The 17863-nt window shown below is 37.8% G+C and overlaps 1 protein-coding gene across 1 annotated transcript; it reads right to left on the reverse strand.

Moving 5' to 3' along the window:
* Nucleotides 1-14138: 14138 nt before the first annotated feature.
* Nucleotides 14139-15101, reverse strand: LOC105805585 (olfactory receptor 2S2-like). The gene has a single exon (XM_012638518.1). It carries the CDS (start codon nt 15099-15101, stop codon nt 14139-14141), a length of 963 nt encoding a protein of 320 aa, XP_012493972.1.
* Between the last annotated feature and the right edge of the window lie 2762 nt (nt 15102-17863).

Raw genomic sequence — 17863 nt, forward strand, 5'->3', positions numbered from 1 at the left:
GGTGCTTGGGGCTATGAAAAAAATTGATGAGTAGGCACTAGTGCTGGAAGAAATAATGAGAAACTGACATCTTTGAGTTAGTGCACAAAATAAGCTTACATATTTTAAGGCGAGAGTTTTAAATAAAAATAGAACAAAAGAAATGAAGATTATGTGTAAAACAAAATTTCAGAGTTGGAAAGAAACTCTAAGATTAATAATTTAACTATATCTCTTCATGAAAATGATGGTGATCTCATAAAAAGTAGGGACAAGTAGTCCAAGGAATACAAGTAAATGTATGGGAGCAAGACAAAAAAATACGTGAAATTAAGCCTTCCCAAGGAAATCCGACATGTATAACTACTTAACAAATAAAACATATTTTAGCCCCCTTTGGAACACCTTTGATACATTCATTTGTTTATGCTTATTTTTTTATTTTACCCCAGGACCGTATCTGGCTGCAGCCTACATTTACAGCTATATATATTTCGCCTTCTTCTTTCCATACCCAGGTTGCACATACTGTGTTCTATTCACTATGTATTTACCCAATTATTTCATATTCTTTTACACCTGAGGACAAAGCACATGCTATTTCCTCTGTATTGTCACATTCCTCCTTCTCTGATGAAATCTTAGCAATATCAGAATAGATGGGTTAGGTGTCACATCTTCTGCAAAGGCTTCCAATACTTGTCTTGAGTTCTGCCTCCTCTGAGCTGCCCTGACCTTTACCTCTACCAAAGTGGTTTTCTTTTTATGCTATTTTAAATCAAATGGCCATTTCATTTGTTAGATTCTGAAATCTGATGGAAGAACTATGACTCCCTGTTCTCTGTATGTAGTCCACTGTCATGTTAAATCAAAATAGTAGTCAGTAATTAACTGTTGAATAATTAATTAAAATTGAAAAAGAACAGTAAAGATACAAGTCCAAGTATTTGAAATAAAAGAAATGGGCTTTATATAATATATCATTTCATCCCTCAAACCATAATTCTAAACCCTTTTGGTAAAATATCAGATAATCTTTTAATGTAGGGGAAACCAGGGAAGATAAAAGATTGAATAAAATATACTGGAGAGGCAATTTGGGCTGGATAAAAGAAAAAGCCTATCAGTGTACATTATTCTCTGATAATTAATTGACAAGAGAATATAGTAGATAACTAAACTTCCCTGAAAGAGCATGGATTATTTCTATGCTTCAGAAATAATATATAACTTTATTCTAAATATTTTCCTTTCATAAAAATGTCACCCTGTGTGGATAATGAGTTATAGTTATGTAGTAATGTTGCCTAAGGTTTCATCACTCCTCTTGTTCTATATGGTTGCCCAATTCTGTTTTACAAACTCACATTCGGTGTTTAAGAACAAATTTTAAAGTAACTCCAAATACTGGATGATAGTTTTTGGAGGAAATTGGTAAAGTACTTTGAAGTATTTTTTTTTTTTATTTCAGAGGAAATTTAGTCTGCAGCACACATGGAAAAATCCAGATTCAATAACAAAATTCAGAATCAAAATACTAATTCTCCTTTAGAGAAATTTCAGCATGTGTAGCAGGCTAAACGACTGTTCTTAAACTTTATAACAATTTCTCTCCTGCCTTCTTGTCCTCCGGAAATCTCTCTTGAAAGAAGTAATACTATTCCTTAAATTTACACTAAATTTAATATAAACAGAAAGGATTTTAAATCCCGCAGCCCCTTATTACCTGTATTACCTTAGCAAAGTCACTTCTCTGAGCCTAAAACTCCTCATTTGTCAAATGGCAATAATAATACCTGTTACAGAGCTCTCTCTGTAACAGGGAGGGACCACGTCATATCCAGCACTTAATTTCCAGTGCTAACATAAGACCAGGCACAAACCCAATGCTGAATGAGTAAGATAAATATTTAATCAACAAAAACAAATACAATTATATATACCACTGTCCACCATCATTAATTAATAAAAAAAAGATTTTTAAAAATAACATATATAAGATACATATCACATTTATGATATGTATTCCTTTAAATGATATGAAAAAGAAATGCCTGATCCCAATTTCCTAGTAGTCAAATAAGAATCTCTGGAGATTAGACTTCAGAATCAGTACATTTTTTTTTAGAGTTTGCTAGATGATTCTAATTAGAAGCCAGGTTGACAATCACTAATCAAGCTGTCTGTTATTTAATGTTCTTCCACACCTTGGAACCATGGCATATGTTACACTCTCTGAGTTGTCACATTTCCTCTTCTCTGATGCAATGTCTTACTGTCTAGGGAGTTTTCCAAAACTGCCCCAGAGTAAGCGATGCTTTCCTCTATGCTGTCCTTGACATTTTTCCCTGCTGTAGCACTTTTCCTAATGCATTACAATTATTGAGACTTTCTGAAAGCTTCCCAGTGGCAGGAAACATGGCTCTATGTTTGATGGATGGATAGATAGATAGAGTTAGATAGAAACAGATAGATAGAGACACATACCCAATTCCAAATAAAATAAAAATACTAGGAAGTTAATAAATGAACATATGGAAGGAAAAATAAAAAGAGTAATGAAAACACAGTCCAAGAAACACATTTAACCAAAGTAATAAAAGAGAATGGAGGCGTGACGTCAACAAGATGGCCAACTAGAGATGTCTAGTGCTAATCCCCACACAAAAGAAGCACCAAAACAATGAATAAACAACTAGATTTCAACAAGAGTGACTAAAACAGACTGCTGAATTATATCAAGGAAGTGGCAGGAAACCTGTGGAGTGCAGAAACTCAGGATGGCACATAGAGAAGGGAATGAAATGCCCTGCCTCTGCCAACCCATCTCCTCAGACAAGATCAGCTTGGAACTAGGAAGGACTTCTTGTGGGGACAAGGTAAACAGGTACCCCCAGCAACCCGCATTACCACCACTTCAGTCTTTGCTACTGCAGAATACTACAGTCCTCCCAGGCCTTGAGCCCAGTTTAGGGAGCTATGTGGAGTTCATATGGCCGCATTACTGCAGAGAAGGAGCCCATGTTGTGCCCCATCCTGCCCCACCCCTGTGACCCAAGCTGCTACTGCACTTGCTATCTTGATATGGAAGCCACTGCTAGAGAGCATCCTGCTCTGGGGGCCAGTAACCACTGCACCTCTCCGTCTCTAAAGCTCTGCTGTCATTGCACCATGCTCACACATAGTAGGATACCATTCCCCAGCCAAGCAGCTGCAGCTCACTATGCGTGGGAACAAGCTGCCTAGGATATACTTCATCTTCCCCATCCCACTAACCACTACACCCCACCCTTGGCTACTCAGAGCCTAGGCTCTGTGCCCCATCCCCAAGAAAAGAAGTACCCAAGCCAACAGAGTAGCCATATCCCCTCAGCACAAAAACCAGCCCAGCATCCCACCTCCAGGGAAACCACACCATGCCGTGGAGCACCTGTTTAGCCTTGGTGCCCAAACCAGGCAGATGCCTCAGCCCCAGGAAAATGGAGCTTTGGTCCAGGGAAACAGCTGCTACCCTGGCTTCTCCCTCAGGGAAACATAGCCTTGGCTGATCTGTAGCATCCTGCCTCAGGGCCAAAACAGCCACAGTGCCCTGCCTCACTGGATCTGAGCCAGCTCTCCAGATTCTGAGCTGTGGAGATGCACCACCTCCTTGAAAAATAAAGCCAAAGTTGCACTGTTTCCCATACTTATGGAATACCATTAAGCAAACAAATATTTGCCTTATGGGAATTCCAGAGGAGACAGTATGAAGAAAGGTACAGAAAGCTTATTTAACAAAATACTTGATGAAAATTTCCAAGTGTTGGGAGAAATAAAGACATTCAGATCCATAAATCCCAAAAGTCTCCAAGTAGATTTTACCCAAAGAGGTCCCTCTTCAAGACACATTATGATCAGACTTTCAAAAGTCCAAGACAGAGAAAGAATTGTAAAAGCAGCAGGAGAAAGGCTTCAAGTCACACGTAAGGGAAGCCAGTAGACTACTAGTTGATTTCTCAGTAGAAACCTTGCAGGCCACAAGATAATGGTATGATATATTTAAAATGCTTAAAGAAGATAACTGTTAGCCAAGAATACTATACACAGCAAAGCTATCTTTCAGAAATACATGAGAGGAATTGGAGGTAGAGCAAGATGTCTGAGTAGAATCCCCCACCAATTGTCCCTGCTGAAGGAACACCAAATTGAACAACTAACCACATAAGAAACACCTTTATAAGAACCAAAAAAAAAAATCAGTTGGACAATCATACCACCTTGCTTTAGAATAATAAGAAGGAAAGATACATTAAATAGGGTATGGAGGACAGCCTCACATTGCTGGCACTACCACTCCCCTCAACCTAGGCAGCATGGGCCAGACAGAGAATTTGTGGGCTTGGGGAAGAGAGAGCAAAGTAATTATGAGAAATTGTATTGGAATTCAGGGCTGCCCTGTCCCAGTGGAATATAACACCAGGCAGAATTCTGCCATTGTTCACAGCCCAGAGCCAGAGGGGAATCCACCACACCAGCAGGAGAAACCCTACTCCTAGCCTGCTAAACCACCAGCTGAATAAAGTGGCCTGAGACTTCAAATAAATTTGAGTGGCAGCCAGGCCATAGCAACTGAAGTCCTCAGGTGAGTCTCAGTGCTGTGCTAGAATCAGAGGCTGTCAGCTTGGAGTGCATTCCATGTAATGCCAGCTATGGTGGCCATAGAAGAGCCTGCATCACCTCTCCCCTGACTCTGGGCAATGGAGCAGAGAGATTCCTTCCACTTGGGAGAACGAAAGGGAAGAGGACTAGGAACTTTGTCTTTTAACCAAGTACCAGCTCAGTCACAGTCATGGGCAGAATCCTGAAGCCCCTGATTCTAGGCCTTTGATCCCAGATGGTGTTTCTAGACTCACACTAGGCCAAAAGGAAATCTGCTTCCCTGGTGGGACAATCAATTATGGACAGGATTTACCACCTCCTGACTGACATACCCTGGGGCCTTGAATAAACATCAGTAACAGCCAGGCAGTAGCTGCCATGGGCTTTGGGTGAGCCATAATACTGTGCTGGTCTGGGAGTTTGTAGGCTTCAAGTGTGACCCAGGGTGGTGCCAGCAGTGGTGGCCACAGGAAAGCCCACATTCACCTCCCCCAACTCGAGGCAGCCCAGCACAGAAAAGACTACTTCCCCTTGGAAGAAGCAGAGGGAAAAAGTAAGGGACTTTGCCTGGGAACCCAGAGAATTCTCCTCTATCTTCCCCAAGTCCACCAAAGCTGTATATCTAGGAGTCTGCAAGAGTTGAAGTGTACCTGGGCTTAAGGTGCCCCCTACTGATGAAACAGGTGCAGTGACCACAGGCTTACTTAAGATAACACTCAGTCCCCTTTGAATACTTGGAAAGCCCTCTCAAGAAGGATAAGTACAAAGAAGGCCAGACAGTGAAGACAGAAATTAATACCTAACTGTTCAATGGCCAGACATCAACAAACATTCACAAGCATCAGGAACATCCAGGAAAACATAACCTCACCAAATGGACTAAATGAGATACCAGTGACCAATCCTAGAGTGACAAGATATGTGACTTCTCAGAAAAGGAATTTAAAATAGCTGTCTCGAAGAAGCTCAATGAATATTAACATAACACAGAGAAGTAATTCAGAATTCTAACAGAAATTTAACATTAGGCATTGAAATTATAAAACAAAAATCAAACAGAAATCCTGAAGCTTAAGAATTCAAACGACAAACTAAAAAATGCATTAGAAGTCCTCAACAGTATAATTGATCAAGTAGAAGAAGCAATTAGTGAGCTCAAAGACAGGCTATTTGATAATATATAGTCAGAGGAGAATAAAACAAAAAAGAATAAAAAAAAAGAATCAAGTACAGTTACAAAATCAAGAATATAGCCTCAAAAGGACAAATCTAAGAATTATTGGCCTTAACATAGATGTAGAGAAAGAGATTGGTGGTAGAATGTTTGTTCAAAGAACTAATAATAAAGAACTTTCCAAACCTGGAGAAAATGAATATCCAGGTACAAGAAGGTCAAAATACACCAAAAAGGTACAATTCAAATAAGACTTCCCCAAGGCATCTGATAATCAAACTCTCCAAGGTAAAAGGATAAAGAAAAGATCCTAAAAGCTTCAAGAGAAAAGAAGCAAATGCCATACAAAGGAGCCCCAATATGTTTGGTTGCAGTCTTCTTAGTGGACACTTTATAGGCTAGCAGAGAATGGGATGACATATTCAAAATATTGAAGGAAAAACTTGCAAACTAGTATACTTTATCCAGCAAAATTATCCTTCAGGGATGAAGGAGAAATAAAGAATTTCTTAGACAAACAAAATTTGAGGGACTTCATCAATACCATATCTATTCTACAAGAAATACTAAAGATTGTTCTTCAATCTGAGAGAAAAGGGTCCTAACATGTAGCAATAAATCATCTGAAGATATAAAGCTCAATGCTAAAAGTGAATACACAAATTCAGAATACTCTAACACTGTAATTGTGATGTGCAAACCACTCATATATTTATTATGAGGACTTAAAGACAAATCTATCAAAAATAACTACAACAGTTTGCTAAGACATAAAAAATATAAATTTTTATTTTTATGTTTTTTGTTACCATTTTGTTTTTCTAAGCTAGAGATAATACATTATGATCAAGTGGGAATTATCCTTGGCATGCAAAGCTGGTTTAACATATGCAAATCAATCAGTGTGATACATCACATTAACAGAATGAAAGATAAAAATCGTCTAATTATCTCAACTGACACACAAAGAGCATTTGACAAAGTTCAGCATCTTTTCTTGAAAAAATCCTTAACAGTTTAGATATAGAAAGTTACACAACATAATAAAGGTCATTTATGAAAATCCACAACTAACATCAGATTCAATGAGGAACAAACAAAAGCTTTTCCACTAAGATCCAGGATAAGACACAGATACCCACTCTCACCACTTCTATTCATCATAGTACTGAAAGTACTAGCAAGAACAATCAGACAAGAAAAAGAAATAAAGATATTCAAATCAGAAAAGAAGAAATAAAATTATGTCCATTGGGGAGATGACATCATTCTATATGTGAAGCCCCAAAGATTCCACAAAAAACAACTCTTAGAACAAATAAATGAATTCAATAAAGTTTCAAGTTACAAAATCAACATACAAAAATCAGTAACAGTTCTACACGCAAATAACAATCTAACTGGAAAATAATGAAACATTGGTTACAATGGATGGGTGCGGGTGAGGGGAGAAGAACTGGGGAGACGTAGATGAGGTTACAAAATAGCAGATATGTAAGATGAATGAGCCTAGAGATCTAATGTACAACATGAGGGCTAAAGTTAATAAAATTGTATGGGCCGGGCACAGTGGCCCACACCTGTAATCCTAGTACTTTGGGAGATGAAGGCAGGAGGATTGCTTGAGGCCTGGAGTTCAAGACCGGCCTGAGAAACATAGCAAGACCCCGTCTCTATGAAAAATAGAAAAATTGGTTGAGCAAGGTGGTGTGCACCTATAGTCCCAGCTACTCTGGAGGTGGAGGCAGGAAGATTGCTTAACCCAAGAGTTTAAGATTACAATGAGCTATGATGATGCCACTGTACTGTAGGCTGGGTGACAGAGTGAGACCCTGTCTCAAAAAAATAAATAAAATAGAAAAAAATTGTATAGTATTGGGGATTTTTGTTAAATAAGTAGATTCTGGCTGTTCTTGTCACACAAAAAAGTCACTGTTCAAAATGACAGATATATCAATCAGCTTCACTATAGTAACCATTTTACCATCTATATGTATCCCAAAACATCATGTGGTAAATCTCAAATATACACAATAAAATTTATTTTTTTAAAAAAGAGAGCAAGAATTTATTTAGATTTTTTAATGTCACAAAGAAAAATGACAGGTTTATTGAGGGGGGAAAGAAGCTAATCTTTAAGCCTGAAAAGAAAAAAAGCAAGTGAAAAAATTACATAAAATGCACCAAAGAGGTCATTAGATCTAAGCAAATAAGCATATCAGTATACATTCTTCTCTAACATTCAGTTGAAGAACAAATATAAGTTGACTAAATTCTACTTGGAGAATATTGGCAATTCTCTCTGTTTCAAAAGCAATAAATGATCTTTTTCACACTCATTTCATAAAAATTTCCCCTTGGGGTGACTATTGAATTGTAATATATGGTGATGTTCCTTAAGATAACATTGTCCCTCAGATTTTATATTTCTTCCCCAGTTCTGCACTATAAACTCAGATTTTATTTTTAAGACTAAATTTTAAATTAACTTCACATATATGGTGGTGATTTTCAGAAAACATTATCAAATCACCTTGTAAAAGAAAAGCTGTTTGTTTTTGTTTTGACCACAGAGAAAATTCAGTTTGCGACACACATAGAAAGACTCTTCTTTGAAATCAAAATTCAGAATCAAAATTGTAACTCTCCTACAGAGAAATATCAGCATTATTAATAGGAAAAATCAGCAAAATCACCTTTTTTTTAACTTTTTAAGAATTTCTCTCAGTTCTTCTTATCCTCCTATCTTTGTATATAACTCATTTTTCAAACTTACTCTGAAATTAATGTAGGAAATATAGACCGACAAAAGGCTCAAATCCTGGCTGCCATTTATGACCTGTGTGACCTTTATATAATCCTGAATTTTCTCATCTACCTTGCAGAGCCACCTGGAGCTAATCCTGAGGGCAGGGAGCATGTCACATCCAGCGTTGACTCCCCACCCCCTACCAGGAACATACACAGTGCCAAATAAATGAAAGAAGTAATTAACACAAAAATGAAAGCAGCAGATATATTAATGCTATATATCAGCATTAATTAATGAAAACAATTTAAAAGATAATTTATATGACAGCTAGTATGCCTCATAATATACTATCCGTTAATTAATTAATACTGCCTTATCCATCTATTGTTTTCCTCATTTGTTTTCTGGTTCTTGAAAACAAGGACATTAAGCAAGGATCCTGGGTGTCTCTATCTGAATGAGGCAATGAGAGACAATTGTATGTTATACTTTCCACCAGCATTAATGAAAACGAACTTAAAAGATACTGTATGTAAATTACCTAGTTACCTAGAATATTTTATTGTACATATTACACATTATTTAAAGGTTACATCTCATCCCCTCCCTTATCTTCCTCATTTATTCTCTGACTTCTGGAAAATAAAGTAGTTAATCATGGATTTCCGATGGTTTGAATAAGGCACAGAGAAGAGGAAGCAGGAAGTGATCAAAGAGGGCACTAAAGGAGATGAACTCTGAAGGTCAGTTTTCATTGTGCCTTGTCGAGGAGGGAGTGGACTACAAGTGAACTAAGTGTGGAAAGAGATGAAAAGGCCAGATGGAAAAAAAGGATGAAAATAAAATGAAATGAGACCTTCTCATGAGCCATCTGCTTTCACATAATGCCTCATTTAACCCTGAGCGAGCTAAGACATTCAATCTTACTATTGGGTTATTTCATACTATTTAACCCTTACGATATGCTCAACTCTGGCCTCAGGGGGATTTCAAATTCCTTGTTCATTGTAGCATATCTCCATTCCAAATATCAGCCTACTTTGTTTTTGAGGTATATTAAAGAATCATGCAGGCACGATGAGGTTAATGAATCAGGAATAAGGCCATTATAGAAAAAGGAAGAGGCACAAACATTCTAGTTATAAAACACCAAGGGGGCACTTCTGATTTCTGCTGCTTTCACTATGGCTGACCAAGCTCCCACCAGATTCAAGCATCTCAAAGATGACAACTAAAAACTTTGTGTAAATTTTTTTAAAGTGTCACTTAGAAGTAATATCTCGGTATGAGTTTCACATGTCTATGGCTATAGGCTGAACTAGGCACAGCATGGAGTGGTGAAAACTGTGATCGTAAACCAGCAGATTTTCTGGACGAACCAACAGAGTTCTGGGAAAACAGCCTCTGTGAAGTAAGGGGGGAATTAAGCAGAGAGTCCAAAGAGAAAACATCAAATTCTGTGTAAAATTTGCCCCAGTTCTCTGATTGACGCCTGCACCATGCATGCACAACCCAGCTAAAGATAAATACACACACACACACGGTCAATCTTCAGTATCTATGGGGGACTGATTCCACGACCCCTGTGGATACCAAAATCCTGGGATGCTCAAGTCCGTTATATGAAATGATGTAGTATTTGCTTATAACCTATGCGTATCCTCTTACAGACTTTAAATCATCTCTACATTACTTATAATAACTAATACAATGTAAATGCTATGTAGATAGTTATTATATTGTGTTTTTATTTGTATTACATTGTTATTTTATTGAGCTTTTTTCTGAATATTTTTGATCCACACTTCCTCGAATCTGCAAATGCAGCTGACTGTAGAGATGATCGAGATAGAAATAGAGACCGATATCTTGAACTGAGATATGTACTGCTAACAAAAAGATCAGGTTTGCAGTTTGAGCCCAACCTGATTGCTCCTAAATGAAAACATCAAAACTCTGTAGAAATTTAATGGAATTCAGAGTATCCACAATATCATATTCATGATGTCCAGGATACTGCCTTTCTTCTCTTGCACAAAGCCTGCCTCTAATAAGGGCAGGAATATGTGCGGATCCTACATCTGTATTACTTTCCCATTCATGTTACTTTATTATTTCTTCTCTGTTTCTGTAATTAATTAAAGTAAAACTTTTAAAGCAACAGATCAGGAAAGTTATTTAGAAATTCAAGTCTATTGCACAATCATTCAGAAAGGGAATAGAAACTCCAAGGAATTGGGTAGGTACTCAATACCCTGAAGCCTACAAGAAAGAAGACAAGGTAAGCGCCAGTGGCTGACCAAGGAATGTGAAACAGCCCCAGGACTTTATCAACAAGAGGCTTACGGCTTTATCCTCCCCAGTGCCAAAATGAGCTTCCTAAAGCACCAATCCAAAACATCAGTCTTTTTCTTATAACTCTTAGTAGATTCTATTGTCCACTGCAGTGGTTTTAAAACTTTTTTTCCAGAGAAAATATTATGTGTAACCTCAGGGCATAGAAAACAGATGAAAATAGAGCCAGATTAGAGATTAGGAGTGTAATAAATCTGACATCCCGAATTTGCTTACGTGTGCAGTAGCCCTGATCCACTGTCCTGGACTCCAGGGAACAGAGAATAATAACCTCAGACCTAGAGAGATACTGACTTCTTTTAGCATCTGAAACTCCCACCATTTGGCTCCAAACTACCTTTCCAATCTGCTCCTCTGTCACTAAACTAACAACACAACCCAAGTTCCAACCATTCTAAACTCTTAGTGATATTCCATATCTCACCACATGATGTTTTCTCTGTCTGGAAAATTTTTGCCCACAAGACCTGTAGGAAAATTGTTTTTCCCAGCTCAGCCAAGCAGAAGTACGTACCCCTTTCCCTTCTTGGGACTTCTCCTTCTAGGGGAATTTTTATATATTCCCCTATAAGAGTGTAAGTGCACCCCAAGAGCCATTCAGACCATAATGCTAGACTGTTAAAGGGACACTGTTTTGCTGCCAGTATGCTTTTGTCTTGTTCTTCATTAAAAGTTTAGAATTAACCCACTGTTTGCTTACACAGCTGCCAGGTACAAGATTAGAAAACAACCTTGAGGAAAAACAGATCAAGATTCTGGAATAGGAACAGGCCAACCACAGGTTGCTGATAACAAGATCTACCAGACAACTTTTAGTTTGCTGATAACCATGGAGCAAGTCATGACGACTTACGCATAGTTTGTTTTCTGCCACCAACCCCCTTTACCCCTTCCATTTATAAGTTGCTCAGTAAGCAGAAGAGATGAAATGGTCTTTAAGACCACAGTTCACCATCTCCTGTGGCTGCCGACACTTGAATAAACCACCTTTCCTTCACCACTTCTCACCTCTCATGTTTGATTCATGGGTGGTGGGCAGCTGAACCTGCATTTGGCAACAAGCGCACTTACACTGCATTGTAATTGTGACCCACTTAAGTCTGTGACCTACCTAAGTTACTCTCATCTTATGGCCAGTCTCAGCATGGTGAAACCACCTACATTAAAATAATGTAAAGCCATAAGGGAAAAATGGTAATAAAAGCCTGATTTCTATAAAAGTATAGATATAGCCAAAAGTTAACCAGCCATTGTTCCCTAACTTCCTGACTACTGTAACTGCTCACTGTTTAATGGCAGGTATCCTCCCTGACAGGTGCAAGATTCGTTACTTCCCCAACTGCTCCATAGATAACATTGCTATTGTAAAGCCTAAGACTGGTCATTGAGATATTTTTCAGACTCTGCATTGGGGGGATCCACTGATGTCAACCAGACCCATAGACAGTCATGGGAACAAATCCAACAAGCCTTGAGATGCCTTACTCACGAAATCTCCTAACTGAGAAGATGATTTCTGCTTCCCAACCCTATGAGTTCATCCCGAGCCAATCAGCAGACCCAATTCCCTATCCCTTTGTTCACCAAACCACCTTTGAAAACCTTAGTCCCAAAATTCACAATGAGATGGATTTGAGAAATTACTCCTATCTCCTCACCTGACTCCTTGCAAAATAAACTCTTTCTCCACTGCAACACCTGATGTCTCAGAGTATTGGCCTTCGCTGGGCGGTAGGCAAGGGACTCAATTGAGCTATAACAATGGTGGTACTGCAAAAGAAACTAAATCCACCATCAAATACCTTAAAGAATATTGTACATCTTTACTGTGATTATCAAGACACACTGAGGTAGAGCCACAGAAAACCAGCATCAATTCTTTCCCAAAATTCTATTTAGCCATTTTTCTCCTTTTTCTTTAATTCTATATTTGCAGTATCTATTTAAATATCTCCCTCTCTATCTTTAAAATCTTCAGTATGCACTGATTTCTTCCTTACTCCACTATCTCCTCTTTATCACTTTCTTTTATTTCTTTCTTAGAGATTATTCAAGCTCTTTCATATGAAGATCAGCTTATCTCATTCAAATTACTCCAAGTTCACTCATTACTCTGCTTACCCAGCAAGGGGTCCTTAGAAGGTAGGGGAGAGAGAAAAGCCATGAATAAGTATTTTTGATATTTTTGTTCCTAATTTATGTATCAATCTGTATTTCACAAACTGTGCGCTCCTTGACCACGTTTTTGGTTTTCTTTCTAGGTTGTTTTGCTTTTTTTACATCACCAATAGTTAGTGCAATGAGAGAGACAAAATAGGTATTCAGTAAAAACTGGTTGATTGAATAATTAAATAAGTAATAAATGACTGAATGAATAGAAAACTCATATTCTGTAGGAAATTCACGTAACTGCAAAAATACCTAATTTGTTATACTGTTAACCAATTATCACTGTGTTCACAGAGAACTGTGCAATCACGTTCTTTAGAAACAAAGTAATGTCTTTTGAATCATTTAACAGTAGCAATTTTTTCACCCAAAGACACCCCTGCTCCTCTGTTGAAACACCAGGTGGACCGAACTTCCCCACAGGCTGGGTCATCTGCACAAAGCCTCACATTGCCTTAGACTCCTCTGCGTAGAAGAGGGCTTGCCAGTTTGCAGCCAAAAGGAAATCAGCCCTAGGGAAAATAGCTTCGCTTTTTAATTTCTTCTCCCTCTATGACATATATACAGGCCAGGTACCTAACACCTTAAAATGTCCCTCCTTTACTATCTATGATCAAATCTACCCCATTATGAATTATTTACTGTTGAGTTCATATTGTACTCTGTTCCTTAACAAGACACTTTATACTCGATACTCCTAAGAATGATGTGACTAGAAAATCAATGCACACAGAGAATAAGAGGTTAACGTAGTAAAATGGTACTTCCTCTTATGTAGATTATAGAAGTCATCATTCCAGGATTAAATCAAACTCTATTATCCATCAGAAGGAGAATGTTTGGATAAGAATCCTTTAACCCATAAATTTCTGGCCCTCTTTTCCTTAACCCCACCTTGAAATGAAAAGGTTAGCTCTAGATTTCTCTCATTCATTTAAACATTGGGAAGAGAAAAATGAGAATTTCAGAAATTAGTGGTATCATCAACTCTTATATTTATTTTGGAACCTCAAGGTGAGAGCGAGCCCTGCATTCAGAGTAAAATAATTTTAAAAAGAAATAAAGTAGCATTCACATTCCTTCCAAGAAGCGTTTTCGACACAGTATATTCTTCACGGCTGCTTTCACATCTTTGTTCCTCAAACTATAGATGAGGGGATTAAGCATAGGTGTCACGACCCCATAGAAGAGAGAAATGATTTTGTCTGTGACTTGTTCTTTGTCTATACCAGAAGAGTCTTTAGCCTTGGGTTTTGCATACATGAAGAGGATGGTCCCATAGAATATAATCACCACTGTCAGGTGGGCAGAGCAGGTGGAGAAGGCTTTGCGCCTTCCTTCTGAAGAAGGGATCCTCAGGATGATGGAGAGAATGAAAACATATGAAACAAAAATAAAAAGTACTGGGACCACAAGAAAAATCATATTAGCGACCACCATGCTAATAATATTTGTGGAGATATCAGCACAGGCCAATTTTAAGACAGCCAAGATTTCACAAGTAAAGTGATTAATGACATTATCCCCACAGAAAGGAAGCCGCATTGCAAGAGAGGTTTGCAACGCAGAATTGATGCCTCCTGCAATCCAGGACCCGGCAGCCATGGGCACGTAGGAAGCCTTACTCATGATGATGGAGTATCTCAGAGGGTTACAGATGGCCACATAGCGGTCAAACGCCATCATGCTTAGAAGGACACACTCTGTGGCTCCCATAGCAAAGGAAAGAAACATTTGCACTCCACACCCAGGAAAGGAAATGGTTTTCTTGGAAGTTAAGAAGCTGCTGAGAAATAGGGGAATAGAAGAACTGGTATAGCAGATGTCCAAGAATGATAAGTTACTGAGGAAAAAGTACATGGGGGTGTGCAAGTGGGAGTCGTAAACACTCACAATGATGATGACTCCATTGCCCAGCAGGATCACCAGATACATACATAGGACCAGAACAAAGTAAATGGCCTCGAGCTCTGGGTAGCCAGAGAGCCCCAGCAGGACAAATTCGGTCACGGAAGACTGATTGGACTTTCCCATGGTAATACTTTCTTTCACCAGTAGGAATTCTGTAGTGGCTGGGATGTATGTGGATCTCTTAGAGCAGTGTCTGTAAGAAGCGTTTGCATTCTTGAGTGGCTTCCCTTATGGGCAATACGGACCTATAATTGGATACACAAACAGAACAAGAATATGTTACAGTCTTCTAAGTTAAGATTAGTTAGAATTTCAGACCTCATGAAGCAGTCTTTAGATCTAAAAAAATATGTTCTCGTTAAAGAATAGATTAAGAACACATGCAACTGGGTTAGAATTATGTATCTCATAATTTATATTATGATTCAAAATTATTTTTAATATAATGTCACCATAATATTTTGACCAAATAATCCAGAACAAATATAAAATGTATAAAATATTATTGGCCAAAGTTCGACCATTTTAACCAACATATATATCTGTAACTTAATATTTTTCTTCACACTAATATGTTATTCTTAACAAAAATCACTGTTCTTCAGTTACTAAAACAAAGTGGTGTATGTAAGTCCTGCTTCAATGGTAATTTAACCTCAGTTTCAGAAGAATTTTGTTAACTAAAAGAACAAATAGAAAAGATGTATTTTTAGAAAAAGGACTTTGGGTTATTTCTAATTTAGGCAAAATATGAGTATGTACAATATCTTAAGAATATTAACTAGAGCATAAGTATTGCTTGCAAAAGAAAAAAAGGAAAGATTTTTAGGTAAAATTACTGTCCCTTGTTTTTTTCAGTGCAAATTAGAAAATATCTCTGGGTCACTCTGTTGTTTTGCCTGATACACATAGTGAATGATAAATTGGCCTTAGAAAAACTCTACTGCATGTGTCTCAATTTACAATCAAACCACAAATAAATGTATAAATTAAGAAGTTTCAGTAACAGGGATTTACTCTTTTACCTCCAGGTATAAGAAAATACATATACTCTTCTCCTTGCCCAGAAATCATCTTCCTCTGCTCTAACAGCTGTTATGTTGATCTTCCTCTCACTGCCGTAGGTCACTCAAAAACTTCTTAAGCATAGCAATTTGCTATAATTATTTGTATCCCCATTTCACTGGAATATGGAGTATTTCCATATTAAAGTGGCAGAAACAGAAGTCCTACTTTTTTATGAGACTACTAGCCTCATAAATTCCATCTCAATCATTTCAGTAAGATAACTAAAAGATGAACTACTTGCTTCTCAGTGCTCCATAAAATCAAGTAGCTGCCATTGCCATTGTAAAAAGCAGTTAACCAGTGGCAAAATAGAAATGACTCCTAGTAACAATGAAAGTTGAAGCTCTTTATGGTCTTTTCACTAGTAGAGGGTTCTTTAAAGGACTAGCCAGTGGAGGACCAAAGCAACTTAAGGTGTTTGCTGCTTTGAGGATGCTTCAAATCTCAAATGCAATTTAAAGTTCACAACGTGGATTGGACAGTATTTTGAAACTTTCTAGTACCTTTGGGATGAGGTCCCTCAGAAGCAATTAGAAGCTGGTTGCTAAAACATTTTAAATGAAGTGCAACTCACAAAACAGCAATAATTCTTCCAGCTTTACACTCTCTGGGAAGAGTAATTTTAGGACTGCTGTCCAGGTAAAATGATCAGGACATGGAAATTAGAATTGACTATTTCTGATGGGGAGATGCGGCAGTAATTTGTGACACTTAATTCAAAATGATACTTTGTTCTTAATAAGCAAAATGATAATCACCTTTATTTTGATATTTAATCCTGGAGTCTCAGAGCCCATAAACTTCATTCTGGTCTCACTGGCCCCTCTAAATAGCTTTACCCATATGCACAGTCATTGTAATTCTGCTCAGTCACATGCTCTACTCAAATATATACACAATATCCCAACCTCATTCAACCTCTCCTTCAGTTATGCCCACACTGGCATGGCACCACATGAGGCAGGCCACACAATTTCCATGAGTGAGAAAACTGTACTTTACTATTAACAGAAAAAGAAATTCTGACTTGAAGTGAGTAATTATTACAACACTTACCATAACTATCTTTTGAAATGAGTATCAACCCTTAAAGAATTCAATTCTTTTACATGGGGTTACAAAATACTCTTCTAGCATGGAACCAACATGTGTAGTGTAAAAAAGAAGGAAATAAAATTTGACAACAGTGCTCTTTTTTGGTCAGTGAACAATATTTTTAAAAAGTCATTGAGTGAGAAATGCGATATAATCCTGAAAAATGGGAAAGCAACTTCTGCAATGAAAGACAGTAGGATGTGCTTCAAAAAAATTAAATTTTTTTTCTTTTTTAATTGTGAAACTTTTTCTTTTTCAGCATATTATGGGGGTACAGATATTTATGTTACTTATGTTGCCCTTGCCCCCCCCCAAGTCCGAGTTTCAAGTGTGCCCATCCCTTGGATGGTGCACATTGCACTCTTTGTGTATGCAAATACCCGCCCCTCCCCCCTGCCCGACATCTAATAGATGTTATTCTTATATGTACACTTATGTGTTGATCAGTTAATACCAATTTGATGGTGAGTACATGTGGTGCTTGTTTTTCCATTCTTGGGATACTTCACTTAGTAGAATGCCTTCCAACTCTATCCAGGCGTATACAAGAGGTGCTATATCACCATTGTTTCTTAAAGCTGAATAGTACTCCATGGTATGCATATACCACATTTTATTAATCCACTCATGTATTGATGGACACTTGGGTTGTTTCCACGTCTTTGCAAGTGTGAATTGTGCTGCTATAAACATTCAGGTGCAGGTGTTTTTTGATCAAAAAA

The sequence above is a fragment of the Propithecus coquereli genome, unplaced genomic scaffold (genome assembly GCF_000956105.1).
Source record: "Propithecus coquereli isolate 6110/MARCELLA unplaced genomic scaffold, Pcoq_1.0 Scaffold130, whole genome shotgun sequence".
In the NCBI taxonomy this organism is placed as follows: Eukaryota; Metazoa; Chordata; class Mammalia; order Primates; family Indriidae; genus Propithecus; species Propithecus coquereli.

Bases quoted from the DNA above. Each gene is read 5' to 3' on its own strand.
- LOC105805585 (XM_012638518.1), bottom strand. From the start codon at position 15,101: ATGGGAAAGTCCAATCAGTCTTCCGTGACCGAATTTGTCCTGCTGGGG.